We start from the raw sequence: 17,651 nt of genomic DNA on the forward strand, positions 1-17,651 counted from the left end.
TAACCCCCCTTACTTTATGAATGCATGAGAATAAAAAATTGCTTTTAACTAATAATTTTTTACTCTCCTTAATGGAAAATTGAATTATTACTTTTTTTTTTTTTACTTTGAAGGATTTTTATCAATTACTCAGAGAAATCAGATTCTTGAATAACAGAAATTGATTCAATATAGAAATTACTTTTCTGAAATTTTTGCTCTCTTCCAAATTAGCAAGGGAAGTCCTCTCTATTACTCTGAACAATACTCCTTTGCACAATCACTTCAGATCAAAATATACATAGTTCAAATTCATGCTATATTACTCTTTCTAGATCAATCAGTCTCTTCCCTCCTGCAGTTCAATTAGCACTCAGAAGCAAAACTGTAAATATGTCAACATATTTTGCAAAATGAGAGGTTGGGAGAGTGACATAAGTGTTTGAAAATCTGTGATGAATTCAGTAAAACATTTTCTCCAAGAAAAGTTCTTCAAACTGTCAAATATTTTTCAACAAGACCATCTAATTTGTTAAACAGGATTTAGAATTAAAGAATATTTATAGACTTCAAGAAAAAAAAGATGTCATGGGTTCCACAACTCCACTAAAAATCTTTTATCCCCAATATCTTTTCTCCTCTCTTTGTAAAGAGAGGTGCCTTTACTTATTTAACTGAATGAGTAAATCTTAGCTAATCATTGTAGCATATTTTGCAATAGTTTTAACACAACTCTGTCTCCCTGAATTTCTTGCCAAAATATTTGTCAGATAATGACCTTCAGTGAATAGCTCTGAACGCTTTCCACACTTTGACCTGGATTAAGAAGGTCCACAATATCTAACTAGATATCTGATTACTAAGGTGGCTCTAGAATCTTCTTCTTGTAGGCACCAAAGAGACTATCTGGACACTGTTTTGTATATGTAGTCTCTTTTTCACAGCTTCCCTGTCCAGTATCTCAAAAAGTTATTCAAAAAACAATTACTTTCTGCTTTTTAGCAAACCCCAGTTCTGCTGTGAGAGGAACAGGATATAAAAGCCCTCTAAAGGTGCTGGCTACCAGACAAGCCAAGCAGGGCAATGTGATCCCTTCTGTGAGCAAAGATTTCAACCTTCACAGCAAAGCTTTTAGAAAAGTGCCTTAAAAATTTTGGGGAGCTCTGTATTTTAACTGTATGGAGATGATGCATAATACTGTTAATGTGAGGAATTGATACTCTATTCACATGCAGGGAATATAACGAGATCAGCTAAAAAGCTAAAAAAAAACTCAACATGCCAAGGGTAAAACTGAGAGAAATTAGGTAACTCCAGAAAGTTTATTTGAACTGGACTTGCACTGAGAGACACACTAAGCTCCGAAGAGAATGACAGAAGAAAAGCGTGCATTCCCCTATGCTAACAGAGGAGAAACAACAGATTACCAGAGAAGTGCTCCAATGATGGTGGGGAATTAAACTGTTGCTTCAGTTAATCTTTGCTCAGAAAAGTATAAAGCTTGATGCATGTACCAATGCACGTTGAGGGTAAATGCCTGCCTTTAACACTTTTCACCCTCAGCCAGATTAGTTTCTAAAGGAACCTAAGTAACATACTAGTTGAAGGTGGACCTCTGAGTACTCCAACTTCTTATGACAATATCCTGGTCAAGGGACAGTAACAATTGCCTGTGCTTGATTCACACTCTCCTTTCTCATTTAGAAGTAATACCAAATAACCAGCAGACAGATCTGAGAAAGCCCAAATGCATGCACAGACACACGTATGTGCACCCACCTTGGTTCCAGTATAGAAGTCATCTTTTGACCTGCTACCCATAAAAGGGAACTCCATGTGTGTGTGAGTATCGATGCCCCCAGGGATCACCAGCTTGTTGGTTGCATCCAGCACAATGAGTCCAGTCGAGGGCTCTGGGTTTAAGTTTGGTCCCACCTGCTGCACCACTCCATCTTCCACAAACACATCAGCCACCACGGAGAGGTCATCATTCACGACTTTTCCCCCCTTGATCAAAAGTTTCTGCTGAGTCTGTTTTTGGGGTGGCATGCCAGCCTAGAAGGTGAGAGTGAGGCCTCAATGCAGCAAGTTGCTCTTGCCTGAGAGTATTTCCCTGCCCCCCCTGCTTCCAGAGCACCATTTATCTCCAAATGGCCCTAAACACACACCACAACGTGCTCTTTAAACGGACACTGGAACTGCCCTCAGTGCCCCTGGCTGCTCCACCTCCCACCTCTCCTGTGGCTCAGTGAGCTGGATGGGGGCAGAGCACTGGCATCAGGCCCTTTCTGCTCTGGACTCTGCCCAGGGAAAGCGGAGCCAGGCTTACAGGGGGATCTGGCAGGGTTCTCATGGCACTTGCTCCAGGCTGGCCTATGCACCCGGGGGTTTGCAACATGCTGGGATGCTTTGAAAATGTGGCCCTTCGTTGCCTTGTGATACCCAAAGGTAACCCAAGCTCTTTGCACCTGCATTTGAGGAAACCAAGTGTGCCCTGAGCTCTCCACAGAAGAGGCTGGGGAGCCCAAGGGTGACCTGAGCTCCCTACAGCCATGTCCAGGGAGCCTGAGAGTCCTGCCTGTGCAGAGTGGCTGTCAGAGTGCAGCACTGTGGTGGTTCAAGTGTCACACTTTCCTCAGTCGAGACAGCAGGGTCAACTCTGGGGCCATGGGATTGAGCCACCACCGGAGGACACTGTCCATCAGGAACTGTGCCCGAGTTGTTTCTCAGAATACGATTTGGACACACAGCCCTTAGGATCGAAACAGAACTTCCCCCACCCCAACAACACCACTTGGAGAGCACTCTGGCCTGAGGAGGAAGCCATGGGTGTGTGTCAAGGTCCATGTGAAGATTTTGGTAGCAGATGCCTTGCTCCATCTGCCCCACTAGGCCTGTGCTCCCACACCTCCGGTACCACTGCCTGCACAACTGCCTTTGGCCCCATCCAGCCCTGGCAGCAGCCCCCAGGCTGTGCTGGCCCCTCATGCCTCCCTGCCCCATAGGGGCCCTTCTGAGGGCCAGGAGAAAGGGAAAGTAGGGCCTTCTGCAGTGAGTTTCACACAGGGCTGGTGTGACCTCAGCGAGGAGATGCGCCTTTTGTGTTTCAGGATATAGACCCGGAAAGAGAGGTGGGAAAGTAAAATGAAGATAACTGGAAAATTAGCTAAAAGCTTGGTGCAGAGGAAGAGAAAAGACCTGCTCTGTACCATCTCAGAGACACAGTCTCTATGGAATTTTCCCACTTCCCCCATAACTCTATGTGTGCATACTCAGCAGTGACATTGCTCAAGCGTGTCCCTAAATCTGCTGAGCACCTGCAACTTCATTCCCTCACCTCTTCCAGCTCAGTGGCAACGGCATCAGCAGGCAGAACATTGTCTCTGAGGGCTGTGAGAGAGTGCACATATATGCTACCAAAAAGCCACTTTGACAAATGACATGAGATTTGGAAAAAATTCACCTTCCCATCAGCGTGTCACCTTTGTTCCTTGCCTCATGATGGGTAGGAAAGCAGTACCATATATTTGCCTTTCTATCTGCTCATGCCAAAGTATCTTGTCTTATACCTCACCTCTGTGTGGTGGGACAAAGACCCACTAGGACTCATCACACCACACAGCAACAGCAAAGGTCAAAACTCATTTGGAAAAGCAGAGGAGAGAATGAGCAAAATGCCTCAATGCTACTGAGGCAGCTGTGCAGTGCTGAACAGGCAGGAAATGGCAACGTGCACCTACCATGTCTGCTGCATTTAAAACTGTTAAACAGACAAGGGTCGAGGTACTGTGATGGAAATTCAGGCAGGAACTCTGGCTCGCTAATTGCAATGGCATTGATGAGCCAGGAACAGCTGAGTTTCAACAATATGATTACTCAGATGAAGAGCTGGGGAATAAAGATGCAAGAGGGAAGTCAAAGTAAGAGAGCAATTGCAACCATTAGAGAGTGAGGACAGAAGAGGTCCAGGTGGGCACCAGAATGGGACTATAATCTGAATCTCTGCTGCTGCTAAGGCAGTGAACCCACTTTTCCCAACATGCAGATAGGCACCTGAATAGCTGGGCTGCCAGGGATCTGAACATGTCTCAGGTGCAGAAGTTTCACTTTGTATAAATGAAGTGACCTTTGTTAAGTGAGGAAAGCGGGTAGCGAAGTCAGAGGTTCATTTGATCGTGTGCAGTCATGGGGGGTACAGCAGTCAAGTTCACATGCCTACTTCAATGGATATTTAATGATTTGATGTGGAACAGCCTCAACAAAATTTTCAGTATATGTTGACAAAGAGACTTCACTCTGAAGCTGAAGTTTCGGCACCACCTCACTGCCTAAACTGCCAACCTAAAATAGTCACTTTCCTACCGTTTCTCTCTGGTCAATGAATACTTATTATTTTCTGTGAAAGGAGTTTCTACATGACAGACTTAGTCACCTCCGAGTATGCTCTTGGGCTAGTGGCAGCAGTAAACTGTTCCTGATCAAATCCTTCTGCCAAATTGGGCAGAGGGAGATTTGAAGGCAGGCCAGCCACATCACAGCAGATCATGGTACGTACATACCAGGATATTCAATTCCCTTTTTGTGTATGTTGCACAGGAAAGAGCTGACACGACTTTGATACTTAAATGCATGAAGACTAGCACAGCTCAAAAACCTTCCTATCTGAAACTTCATGCCCAACTCAGATCTGCAGAGCTGCCAACAAATGGGCAATGTAACTGAGTGTCAGGTCTTACAATGCTGTGCCTAGAAAAACTAAATTTATCCCACAGGTGGTTTTGAACACCTGTATTAGCACATAACATTCTGTCTAAGCAGTCCATTTATTTAATCTATTGGCACCAGCAAGATAATCTCACATCAGTTGCATTTCCATATATTTGGTAAATATTTAATATTTCGCAGCTCAGCTATCCCTTGAAAAAATGGCCTGAAATACCACAGGTGGGACAGAAACAATTCTCTTAACACTGTGAGAAGACAACTGGCCCCATATTCTTAATGCTCACTGAATACGTATTGCTGCTGCAACAAGGCTTCTGGCTCCTAATTCACTCCATTTCCATGAGATAAAACTAACATAAAGGATACCAACAATTTTCAGTAATGCTGAATGGATAAAGCACTTGGTTTTGGAGAATTGGTGCAAAGATGTGTCAGCTTGAGGTGAACTCTGGATTTGCAGATGGGAAAGAATAGTTATCTTTTCCCATATTCAGAAAGTCAAAAGGACTGTGAATACTCAAGTAGGCATTTCTCTGCAACTTCTATAAAGAATCCATAATGCCATCTCACCTGGGATTTACTTTCACACTCCTTAGCGTGCATTTAATACTCATTCAATAAAACCAGATGGTCTACACATAACTGCACCTGCAAAGTCTTCATAATTGTGAGACCAGTCAAGGTGCCCCCTGTCAAAACCTCTCAACTATTTTTCAGAACAATCTGGTGCTGACTACTTTCATGATTGATTTGCAGACACAAATGAGTGGTGATTTTTAAAATCTAATCTCTAAAGCCTTCTTCAGCTGTAAATGTTTTCCAAAACTAGAAAGTACACTCTATTTTTTTTCTATTAAAAAACAAGGCTAAAAAAATGTTATGAAAGGAATTCAATCCTGTAGTTTCACATAAGTGGTACAATTATAAATATGCTCCCCTTAGTACAAGTACTGGGCCACATCCAAGATCCTAATGCCAGTCTTTCCTCAAATACATTGGAAGTGATGGTGCAGCCCATTAGCACTCAGTCTCAGGCTCCACATGTGTGACACAAAGGAAGGCAGCCAAAGCTGTGCATGTGCTGAAGACCATCCTACTTTCTAAAGCAAGAGTAGGTAGTAACTGTTCCCTCTCATTTTCATAAGGCCTAGTGCCTCTTCCTCCTTGAACTTGCTCAACACCAATGATGGACCACAGACAGCAGAACCAACAAAGAGAAAAGAATGACCAGGAACCCAGGAGAGGAACATCTAAGGAACCCTAGTATTGTGCTCTTTGTTCTTTTTACTAATCCTTGGCTCAACAAGGGTCAATAAAATGTCCACTTTCTAAATATCTGTGAGGCAGTTCAACTCAGGCATTTAAGTTCTAAGTTTCAGGATGTTCTGTGAAAAAAAAACTCATCATATCTGTCAGTTACTTACTGGTGGACGATATCAAAGAAAGAGTTCATAGGTGGGATTTTTCCAACTCCAAGAAACATAACGACAAAAGCAGAAATCAGCTATGTTTGGAAACAGAACTATAACTGCTGGCCAACATACTAGGCAAAATAAAGCAAAACCGAACATCTCTGTTCCTTGCCATACCACTGCAGAAAAAAAATGTCTGTTTATGACAGTCCTCACTATCCTGTATATTGCTCCAGACTGTTTTTCCTCTGGTGCACCAGAACCACTTCCTCCAACTGTGGCTGTCAAAGGTGGTTGTTAAATAACCACAGGAAAGATGACAAGTTTTAAAAAAATAAATATTACTAATTGTTTTTCCTCAGTTTTATACACCTGGAGAGGTGCTAAAATGTTTTCTTAATTTCTGTTGGCTTACCTTTAGATGCACAACTATTTGATTGCAAAGGTATGAATGCAATTCTACTAAACCATGAGTCAACAATGCTTAGACAAAATCTGAGATTTCTGCTCTGAATTCAGACACCTGCCTCTGGTAGGTAACATCTACAATGTATGCTTATTTTGGGGTCAGTTCCTTGTTCCTTAAAATAATTTTATTCCTTTGTCCTTTACATTTTCCATAAGAAATTATTATTTGTTAGAAAGTGCACAGTGAACCAGAACTCCTTTCTTTCTCCAATACATTCCTGATTTTACATGCCCTACATTCTTGGGATGCCATCCTACAATTGCTTACCTAAAAAAAAATAAAAATAATCCTTTGTGCAATGTAACAGATTATAATTATATTCCTTTAGAGTTTCTAGTCCGTTTTATTACAACCCTTTCATCAGACAAGTACAAAATTCAGTGACTCATCCTTTCATCTTAGTTGGTTTTGCCTCCTGTGTTCCATCCCTTTCTTTCCTGCAGAAGCAGCATACAAGGTAACTGTAATCTGAAAAAAAAAAAAATCTTCCAAATTGAATGCAAGTATTTCAGATTGTATCTTTTCTTTTGTTCTTTGATAGTATGATGCCACTTGCTCACAAGGAGGAATTAATGCTGAAAGCTAAACTCTTCTGCTAGATTTCAGTGTGTGTCTGTGGAAATACCACAAACATTAATTTGTACCTGGATATTCACAACGATTAGCTAAGTTTTGTTAATGCCAAATGCCTTTTCACAAAGCATGACTAGGAATCAGTAACCCAGACTGCTTATAGAGCGACATCTCCCATTAACTCCATCACCGATGTGGGAGTCTTGTCGTTCTGAATTCTCAGATGATACATCAGTTTAGTGAATACTACATTCTCTTCCCTCAAGTTACTATTCACCAGATAGACCACAGTGAGGTACTGAATGTGAGTGGATGCCTGAACCAGACACACTGACTTGAATGTTCTGCTATAAAACTTCTCCATTTCAAGTCCAGTAATTATGGACTTTAATTTACTTTGATGAGGGAAAGCTAACTACAGTAGTGAAATCCCAATGGAGGATAGAAGGGAAAGAGTTGTAACCATCAGACTGCTTACCTCTCCATACTTTCGGTGAGTTGGCAAAGGGACGAGACAGACTCCTCCCTTGTCCTTTCAGAACATATCCCATTTTGGGCAACTGAGCTGTAGCTGATGTCCTCCTGCAGGAGTTCAGTTATCAATTGCTTATTTTCAGAAACCCACAAGGGAAGAAGGAAAGAGATACAGTCAAAAAACCCCTGCAAACCAACAGAACACACTCCACAAAAAGGTTCATCCCAATTACAGGAAGATTAAAGCTGTTGACTTAAGATTTATGGGAAATGTGCAGCACTTCCTCAGGACAACTGTCACAGTCAAACAGCTGCAGGAGAATGAAACATTCACTTTTCAGAAAGGAAGCAAAAACTCATCTCAAAAGTAAAAGTCGTGATTTGATCTGCTGCGAGTCTTTAAAATAAAGACTCACTGACAAAGTATTTGTGTCCTAACTTGAACTGTGACTTTCTCAGACTGAATGCAAGTTTTGACACAAGTTCTTGCTTTGGCATTTGGATGGGAAGTGGAACACATGATACTGTAACTAATTCCAGCATCCTCTCCAGGAACCTGTTTTGAAAGAAGAGTTATCAGCAATACTTGCTGAACTTGTACTGAAAATGGACTTTACTTTGGAAAAAAACCAAACCCTCAGAAACTTAGCCCTAAATGTTTCAGTGCAAATCAAATGACAAAAAAAGTGTGATATGTGAAAAGGAACAACGACAAACTCTTTCCACGCTTAAAAAGCTTTACATGAGGAGAAAACTTGCCTCACAATAACCTGCATTCTTCAAAGCTTTCAGATGAAAGTGATTTATTACAGAAAACAAGGTAATTCCACAGTAAATAATTCTGACTTTTGTTCAAAATGCTCTAGCATTGTAGCACAGCTAAATCAAGAATCAATTAAACAAAACACTAATTCAAGCTCTCCAGAATGAAAAGAAATGGGGTAATAATGACCTATTAGAAGCCTTCATAAAAGCAAACTAAACAAATACAACTCCAACCACTAATACATTACTCAAAGGAAAAAATGATCACTCCTTTTAATATCACCAAGAAAAAAATCACTGCAACAAATTTGCCTCATACAAATATGAATTTTATTTACAATTTTCCAAATTCTCAATCAAATCCAACTTCTCAGTTAAATGTGTAGCATTTCTCCTTTAAAACAAATTAAACATTGTGTTCTTTTTACATCTGCAATATGGAGTCCATAGGTACATGCTATTTGGGGTATCTAATGGAACAAATTTAGATCACTATGTGTGTTTAACGCCAAAGGTATTCTGTGAAGACTTTCTTCAAAATTTATCTGCCTCAGGGACAAGCATTTCTGTATCCAGTTTCTAATGACAACTAGTTAGGAAGGTTTAAAAACCCAGTATTTTATACCAGGACATACCGTTCACATATATTTCAGGGTGCGTTACCATGTTCCTATTGCAAAGTTGCCTGCTCTAAAAGCAATGCTACTGAAATCAGACTAAAAAGATTGCCCACAGATTTAGATATTATTCAATGTGAATAAAAATGGCCATTGATGACTTTTACTCGAGTATGTGTAATTATGGGCCAACCTGTACCTGATCTGGTACCAGTGTGATGTGATCTGTTCTGAAACTTGAAACCGCATGGGTCATTATAATAATAAAATTTTTTACAACTGTATTGCACATAACATTCCTCAAAAGCACAAATCTACATAATTGTGTCCTGAACTCAGAATTTACCTGCTAACTGTCATGAAAAAATCAACCAGATGTTAAAATTGCTTATTTTTCTCATCCCAGTGTCTGTGAATGAAGAGAAGAGGGAGAAGATATGTACACTTTGGAATCCGTTCAATTGTTTGTTTCTTCTGCATGTGATTTGTACTTCAGAGATGAGGATTTAAAAAAATAAAAAGCCAGACAGACCTTGGATTTATCTTTAAAAGTACCTCAGAAACATAACAAAAATTCAATTTAATTTTGATACATATTAAAATTTTAGTCAGTTCTGCCCGACAGCATAACACGACAGAAATGCACAAGACTTTAAACATGCTTTAAAATGACATTCAACAAAGTATTTAAAATTTAATAAATAGCATACAATCACACACAAATACATTTCATACTGGATCTTTAAGCCTACTGAAAACAGACTGGCAAAGAATAAATAAAACAGTAGTTGACATTTTTGTTTTTAAAAGTGTAGTTTCTTGTTGTCACACTAGTAGCCACATATTAACCTGCTTATCACAAAATTGGAAGTTATGAGCTTTTTTTCTCACTGATCTGTTTTGCTCCAACATGTAACATCATAAAAAAATACACTAAAAGGGGTTTATTTTTTTTTTAAACAACCAGTCTGCAACCAAGTAAACCAGTTTTTAAATACAACGAATAAATAGGGAATTAGTAAAGCAAATTCAATTGCAACAAAAATGCAACACCCCAAGAAAAGAGCCATGGAAATATATAGCCATTGCAATATTAGACAATAATAGTACTTAAAGTGATAGTGCTTGTGCACTAAGCTCATTAGAGACCTTAATATGATTTTAGTGCAAATCCCTTGAGTCCAAACAAGCTTTATACCCTACAGTATTAGGGAAAGATCTATTACCAGTTGGAACTTATTCTGTAGTGTATTTGTACATATCAGATGTTTAAAGAACTAACGTATATTGTAATATCTTCGGCCCTTTTTTACTTCAAATCGAAAAGACTAATGACTGGGGATTTTACATACAATTTGGCTGTACCATATTAGACTGCAGTTTAGGAAAGTCAGTGCTATAAAAGCTTTTGCCATCAGTTTATCTATTATGTCTAAATTTCATATATCATTGCATTTTGTACTTCTGAAAGAAAAAGAATGCTCCTGGAGAAAGTTTCTCCTCCCTTTAAATAAGTTCACATTATGATGAAATTTAAGAATATTTAGACAAAGTGTTGTATAAACTTAAAGAAAAGTACATATTTTACATTAACAATCCTTACCAGTACTTAGTATATTAAGTTACAAGTATGTTGGCAATAATACAACAGAGTCAATTCCTAAATGAAAAGAATTCTGTACAAATTCACCTGTTAATATGGGGTTAAACAGGCAGCCAAACGAGTCTTGAGCAGCCGTGTTTCTGGTTTGAACTACAGTACCAGGATAAACTAAATTTGAAACTAACTGGGAAAACTTCGGTTTAAGGAGTAATCTGATTATACTGGATACACACTGTATATTCAGAGCCATTAAAATGTTCACTCTAATAGTTCCATAATGTCATCCAGTATAAGAAAAGTTTAATCAACCACACAGGCTAAAGTAGTTTTAACATACTGTTGTCCTGGATTTTTTAAAACTAAAAACTAGTTTTAACTGTGAAGTACAAAACAATGACAGATATTGCTCCAACTTGTACACAATCTTTCCTAAACAATCCGTACCTAGCAGAGTAATAATGCCTCATCGTCACTAGTTTCATTTTTCACTGTTGCCTCTAAGCAAGTGTCAGGTATCTGGGCAGTGTGTACGATGCCACAGCTCTCACAGGGGCCATCTCGACTGCATGACCTTACACTGTGATGCGTTGCACTGTAAGGCTGTCTAAGCCCTGGTCCTTGATCTGAGCTGAGATCAAGTAGGGGTCTTGAACAGTCATTCACGTCAAAGTCTGATGCTACATCAGAGACTGGAATTAGCATTTCAACATCATCATCCTCTTCTCTTCCACTTACCCCATTATCAAGCTGTCTCAAAGGACTTTGGTTCTGATTCACTGAGCTTGATCTCCCTAAAGTGAAGCGCACCCAGCGCAAGCCTTGAGTCATACGACTGAGTGCGCTCGTGAGCTGGTGACGTGCAGGACTTGTGCTCGGGGGCTCTACACTCGTCACTTCTCTTCCACCATCCGTGTTACTGCCATTGCCACTCTGAGCAGAGGAACTCCCACACGCTCCCACTGTTGCCTCTATTGCTGTTGCAGGAGGGACTTTTTGAGGCAAGGTGGCAGCAACACCACCAACTGCTCCTGCTGTGTCTCTTCTTTCATTTTCTGTGTCTGTATCATCAGATTCAACTGAAAATAAACTTCTGTGAGTATTATTTCTTTCAGTTTCTCTACTAGTACTTTGGTTGGCAACATCATCTCCATCTGCTGAGACCAATGCCAACGATCCAGAATGGCGTGACCTTGCAAAATTAAAAATTCGATTCCAAATATTACTTGATCTGCCAGCAATAGGAAGTCTGATTGAGGTAAATCCAAGCTGAGATCGTACTGCCAGCCTCAGGTTTTCCAGAACTGAAGCCTAAATGGGAAGATAAGCAACAAGCAAGTGTTAATAGTATGTTGGTACTGTTCTAACAAAGAAAGAATGATAATGATTGTGCAAAACAGCCTATAACCACGAAGTAAAATGTAGAGCCTTAGATATTAAAACATGTTGCATCTTTAATAATAAGGATCTGGCAAACATAGCAATATGCTATTTTAAAAATAAAGTCGGCATGACAAAAGTCTAGATTTTCTAGAGAAAAAAATATTATGAACAAGGAAATTAAGTGGAAATACATATGGAAGGGGAATAAAAAAGCAATGAGGTATATATAAGGTACATTTCTGCCCAAAACAAGGATCTTTAAATAACAGCAAAGTGAAAAGCAAGGCACTATAATCAGGATATGGTACAACCACAGACCCAATACAGCAGGCATACAAGATCTGTTACAAATAGTCTTACAAGGAAGGTAAAGTAGTCACTGTAAATTTTAAAGAAAAGCACATAAAAACATGACTCAAAAAGTTTAGGATTTGAAAACAAAATCTTTCAGAAAGATTTAACAGAGATGACTACCTTTCCTTAGCCACTACTATAGGGCTGCCTCAAAGGGACTAAATTAAATATCTTCTCCAGCAGAGCCTTGTAGTTTGATTTTTTTCCCATTTTGGCATAATCAGTTAATTCCGGTTTCAAAATGTTTTAATGCCTCTGTTTAAATAAAATTATCTTATGTGTTCTAAATCATACATTTTCCAAATTCAGTACGTATTTTCCAGCCATTCAGTTATAGAGGAATGCATGCCTGAATTTTCCTCTTTAAAACTTTGTATAACTTTTCAACTGTAAAGTAACACAAACACATTAACACCTTTGACTTGCAGATCCCTTAGTCAAACTTACACAGAAAACACTGCCTCAGCTAAGTAGCTCAATTCTCAAATAGGGTAGAAGATCTGCCATATGCCCACGATTCTAAAGATATTCATGAATGTGTTTAATTACAGGATAATATTCACAATTTTAATGAAGATTACAGCAAAAATAAAGAATATTCTTCAGAACAGCCATTTTCCCCCAATTAAACCCTTAACATATATGCACATATTTCCCTTTGTTTACAAACACTTCAGTTGTCTCATGCTGTCACCATCAGCTCCCTACCACCACCCCTCAGACAATACAACACAGTATCCAAACAATACCTCATGCACAACCTACCTCTTCCCTTCCAATAGTTCACAAGATGGCATTTGAATTCAAGCATATAAATACATGTGTTCAGCAGCCTTACTTTCAAAAGCTACTGAACAGATTGCTACTCATCCTCAAAAATCCAGCTCTGAAGGCGCGTATCAGATTTAGACGGAAAAGCATTACATACAATTTAGAGCACTCAAGATTCCTCTAGATTGAGACTTCAAGAAAACTTGAACTACCTTCAGTCCTACTGAGATTTGCAATCTTAAATGTATATATTGCTCAAAACAAAGTTGAACACAACTTGACTTAACATTGACTCCCCCAATACTTAACTGTATGAAAAACTAGAGTTTTATAATTTATAGAATTCCATTTACATTGCCTTGAGCTTTTACTTTTACTGATGTTCTCAGCTCTGAAAAACCAAATTTTTAAATCGTGCAACTTCACTGGTTAAGTAGAGGTTTTTATCATGGAAGCATCAATGACTCCAGAATGACTTTTTATTACTTTTGAAGATGATGGCATGCTCACTACTACTCCTTATTTTTATGCTAGTTAATTGCCCAGTATAGCTACTTCAGTTTTCAAGGCCACAAGTCTTATCTGAAACACTGGTCTTCATAGTGAGAGTTCAGAAACACTCTTTCATTGTTGAAAACTATTGTATGGGCATCAATATTTTTATGGTGTGTTAAATCATAGTTACAGAGAAAGACAATGAATCTTTTGTTGTGTTTAATTACAAAAGATTGCCATATGATTCCATTATACCGTAATTCTGAAAAATAATTTAAAATATATCCAAAGCAACAGTGGTTAATTCAAAGTCAAACTAAAGAAAATTTTAATAATTGCACAGCTTTTTAACAGATCCAGTACCAAACTCTGACTGCCACTACATGTCCGGATTTTCCAGAAAAATTCTATGAGGAGATTTCATCTTAGTAAAAAACAAGATCTTAGGTCACCTTTGTGAGGTTTCATGATGAAAAATGGATCTGAGCTAGCCAGGTTTTTCCTGCAAATCTTAATTACTACACATGTTCATGTACATCAAACCTGAAGTGTCCCACACAGGGTAGGGATCTGCAGGAGTTTGTTCCAAGTTACCTGTACTAAAGGACTTGCACACCTGGGCATGACAACTGCACTGTCTTAATAGACTTCCTTCAGCCAACCCTTCCTAAAGAGACTCGTGAGCACAGATCCGTCACAAACTGGTGAAGCCTAATTTTGGAGAAGAGGACAGCAAGCCAAATTTGAAAAGTACAGAACCATTTTGAAACAGAAACTTATTGATCTTTATTATAACCACAACTACTCATCCAACAAGAATGAGGGATTCTACGGTGTTCATTTTAGGCATTTATTACTAAGTTTGTGAATGAAGTTTAGTGCTAATTTAGCTCCTGAAAAATCTTTACAGTATCTTCTTTCTGACACATTTGCAAAGCCTCTCATGCAAACTTTTCCTCTCCCGAATCCTCTGTGGCAGATCACAGCTGCTTGTGAACATGTATGCATGAAAGAACATGTAATGGTCTTGTAACTATTTTTCTTACATGTTCAGCAATATCTGCTAACAGTAAACTTTGCTGTATTAATTGCAACACATAATACAAGTTAATCCCAACTCTAATACTGCACAGCAGGATTCTTAGACTAGGACTTTTCTTCTATTTCTCAGAGGAGCTTTGTAACTTTAGTTAATTGAAAATGTCTTTCAAAGTTGTTATGATAGAAACCTCATTCATTAACCAAGTTAAGAATTGTGCTAATCATATATATGAGGATCTGGATGACTAGACACTATTAGTTGCTATTTACCGGCTTTTACTTTGTTACTTGTTCATGTTAATTTTATATGATATTACAGCCTTGCCTTTTCCATCATCTTTTCTATGGGCATGGTTGTACCCAAGCACATGTGGATATCAACTAGCAGTCTGCATTAGAAGTTTTAATTCTTCTTTCACAAATTTCCAAGTGCTATCCTGCAGTCTTAACTTACACAATGTTAATAGAGAACATACAATTAGATCTACCAATCTATTACTTTTCATGCAAGAGGGGTTCTATAGTGTGCATTACTGGCATTCATTATCAGCAGAAAGGCCTGCAAAAAAACCTGAGTGGTGTTACTGTATTGTGATTTTGTCCAATGGCTAATCATTAGTGTAATGTTATTGACTTGAAAGGAAGAAAAGGAAATGCTGTAGAACAAAAGAATGCAGATGAAAGTTAAAAAATCTTTATTTCAGTCTCCTTAAAATTTAAGTCATCTGCCTGCTATTTTGAAAGTTTACCTGATTTGGTGAACAAACAGGAAAATCTTCAACCGGTGGAATTAAACCCTGGGCAATTAATTGTCCATAGGATGGAGGAGCTTCTCTTCTTAACAGCTCAGCCTCGACCCTTGACAAATGAGTTTCAAATGATCTTTCGAAGAGAAAAGAAATTTCAGAATATATAAGACACTGATTTATACATATTTTAAAGATTAAAAGTATATCAGACCATTATAATCTGAAGTAATAAATTTCAGCAGCAGAAGTTTTGCTAATTTAATTGAAATTTAATTGACAAAGAATATACAATATGTCCTTTCAGTCCTATGGGTCTGTCCATGGGTCCCATGTCCCATTGCTATGGGTCTGTCCAGATGAAATAAGAACAAAAAAATCAACCCAAAAATAAATTCCTTAAAAAACAAACAAAAAAACCAGCCCAAAAATACGGGCTAAACATAAAAAGCACCATGAGAGATGTTCACATTATTTTATAAAAACTGAAGAATGCATAATCCTGGTATGAGCTAGTCTACAATAGAAGAAAAGAAACATGCTGTCAAATACAGAACTGAAACATTAATTGCAATTTAATTAATTGCAGTTTGTCCCACACTTTCTTTTTGGTAACAACACCTGAAAGCTTAACCCTCAATAAATCAGAATATATCCTCTTTTCTTCACTGAGAGAGTGGTCAGTCACTGGAACAAGCTCCCCAGGGAACTGGGTCATGGCACCAAGCTCGTCAGGGTTCAACAAGCATCTGGATGATGCTGAGCCACAGGTCTCAGCAAGGTTTAGTTTTAGATGTCCTGCCAGGAGCAGGGAGTCAGATTCTAGGTTCCAACTTGAGATACTCTTATGATTAACTGACCTCTTCTTACTCTCAAAGAAAAAGGAACAATGTCTTTAGAAATCACGCACAACAATGTCTGTATGGTAATAAAACTGCTTCAAGTACAAACAAAAAAGACACAAAACCATTTAATACATTTGAACTCTCAAGACCATCTGTTCTACTTACCTTCGCTCAAACATCCTGAGTGAGTACAATTTACAAGTACATCCCAGTGCAATGACAAGCAGCAATCCACAAATAAGACTCCCAATGACAGCTGCAGTAATCACTCTAGTGGGCACAATGACTGGGCAATTCTCTTCATCGCTGCCATCGCCACAGTCATCTTGAGAATCACAAACCCAGCTCTCAAACACACAGCGGTTATTTTTGCAGTGAAAATTTCCTGGCTGACAGAAGAAACAATTCTTTTCATCCGAACCATTAGGGCAATGGTTCTGGTAGTTGCAGCGATCTGAACGAGGGTAGCAAACACCATTTCGAGAGCAGGGAAACTCATCTCTTTGGCACATGGTGCAGTTGGTTTCATCTCTTCCATTTGGACAGTGCCAGTAGCCATCACAACGTTGCTGCTCTGTGTAGCAACCCCAATTTCCACCGCATGGGATTTCCCAGGGCAAACAGAAGCCATCTACTTGATACGTTGCATTGAATCCTCTTGCAGCATTCACTTTGTCAGCACAAAAATGCACTCTTATCTGTCCTGAGGATGAAACAACTGTGAGGGGAGCATGAGAGTCAAATGCTGTTAGTACACGCAACAGCCTCCGTGGATTCTCCTCTAATCCATCATATATTTTAACATAGTCTCCATAACCTGTACCATCAAGTTTAAAATCAGTGAATCGCAAGATTACTTTGCGATGATCACCAGTGTCTATCAGCCAGGTGCAGTTGCTGCCAGGTGGGTAGAAGTCAGGATAGTTGGGAGAACTGAAAGTACCATAAAAGTATTTTAACCACTGCCCACATGTTGGCACAGCACAGTCTATTTCATCTCCTAGGTCAAGACAATCAATGTTACCATCACATTTTAAAGACTCTGGAAGGCAAGTGTAAAGCTTGGTGAAGCGGGAAAGACACTGGAACTGATTGGAAGCACAAGATTGAAAGGAAGTAGCTGTCGGAGGATTAGCTTTGGCACAGATTTCTTCGTCCGAGTTGTCTCCACATTCATCCATATTATTACATTTCCAGCTTTCTGGAATACACTTCCCATTAGCACAATGAAACTGGTCACAATCACAACTTGGTTCATCAGATTTCCCTGAAAGAAAAAAAAAAATATCTTAAGAGTTTAGCACTTCCATGGTTTGTGTTGCATATGCATTTGCTGCAGCAGGTACTCCAGAATGGTAAACCAGCTACTTGAAGGCTCTGTAAAAAACAGCAACTTTCAGTA

At 39.0% G+C, this 17,651-nt stretch overlaps 2 protein-coding genes across 4 annotated transcripts in view; both read right to left on the reverse strand.

Moving 5' to 3' along the window:
• The window catches only part of DPYS (dihydropyrimidinase), a 35,201-nt gene extending 27,304 nt beyond the window's left edge, over nt 1–7,897 (reverse strand). The window contains exons 1-2 of one of the 3 annotated variants that reach the window (XM_039387612.1): nt 7,637–7,897; nt 1,759–2,034 (exon numbers count right to left, since the gene is read on the reverse strand). In XM_039387612.1, the coding sequence (XP_039243546.1) occupies nt 1,759–2,028 (270 nt within the window). In that variant the 5' untranslated portion in view covers nt 2,029–2,034; nt 7,637–7,897. Of the gene's footprint in view, nt 1–1,758; nt 2,167–7,636 lie in introns of those variants that run through there. The other 2 variants (XM_039387613.1, XM_027717530.2) reach the window with 2 other exon arrangements.
• Nucleotides 7,898–8,704: 807 nt separating this feature from the next.
• Nucleotides 8,705–17,651, reverse strand: part of LRP12 (LDL receptor related protein 12) — a 46,748-nt gene continuing 37,801 nt past the window's right edge. The window contains exons 5-7 of the mRNA XM_027717514.2: nt 16,415–17,516; nt 15,408–15,540; nt 8,705–11,925 (exon numbers count right to left, since the gene is read on the reverse strand). Of these exons, the coding sequence (XP_027573315.1) occupies nt 11,062–11,925; nt 15,408–15,540; nt 16,415–17,516 (2,099 nt within the window). The 3' untranslated portion in view covers nt 8,705–11,061. The remainder of the gene's footprint in view (nt 11,926–15,407; nt 15,541–16,414; nt 17,517–17,651) is intronic.

Source organism: Pipra filicauda, unplaced genomic scaffold (assembly GCF_003945595.2).
Source record: "Pipra filicauda isolate LSUMZ 115617 unplaced genomic scaffold, ASM394559v2 scaffold57_size4234018_pilon, whole genome shotgun sequence".
Lineage (NCBI taxonomy): Eukaryota > Metazoa > Chordata > Aves > Passeriformes > Pipridae > Pipra > Pipra filicauda.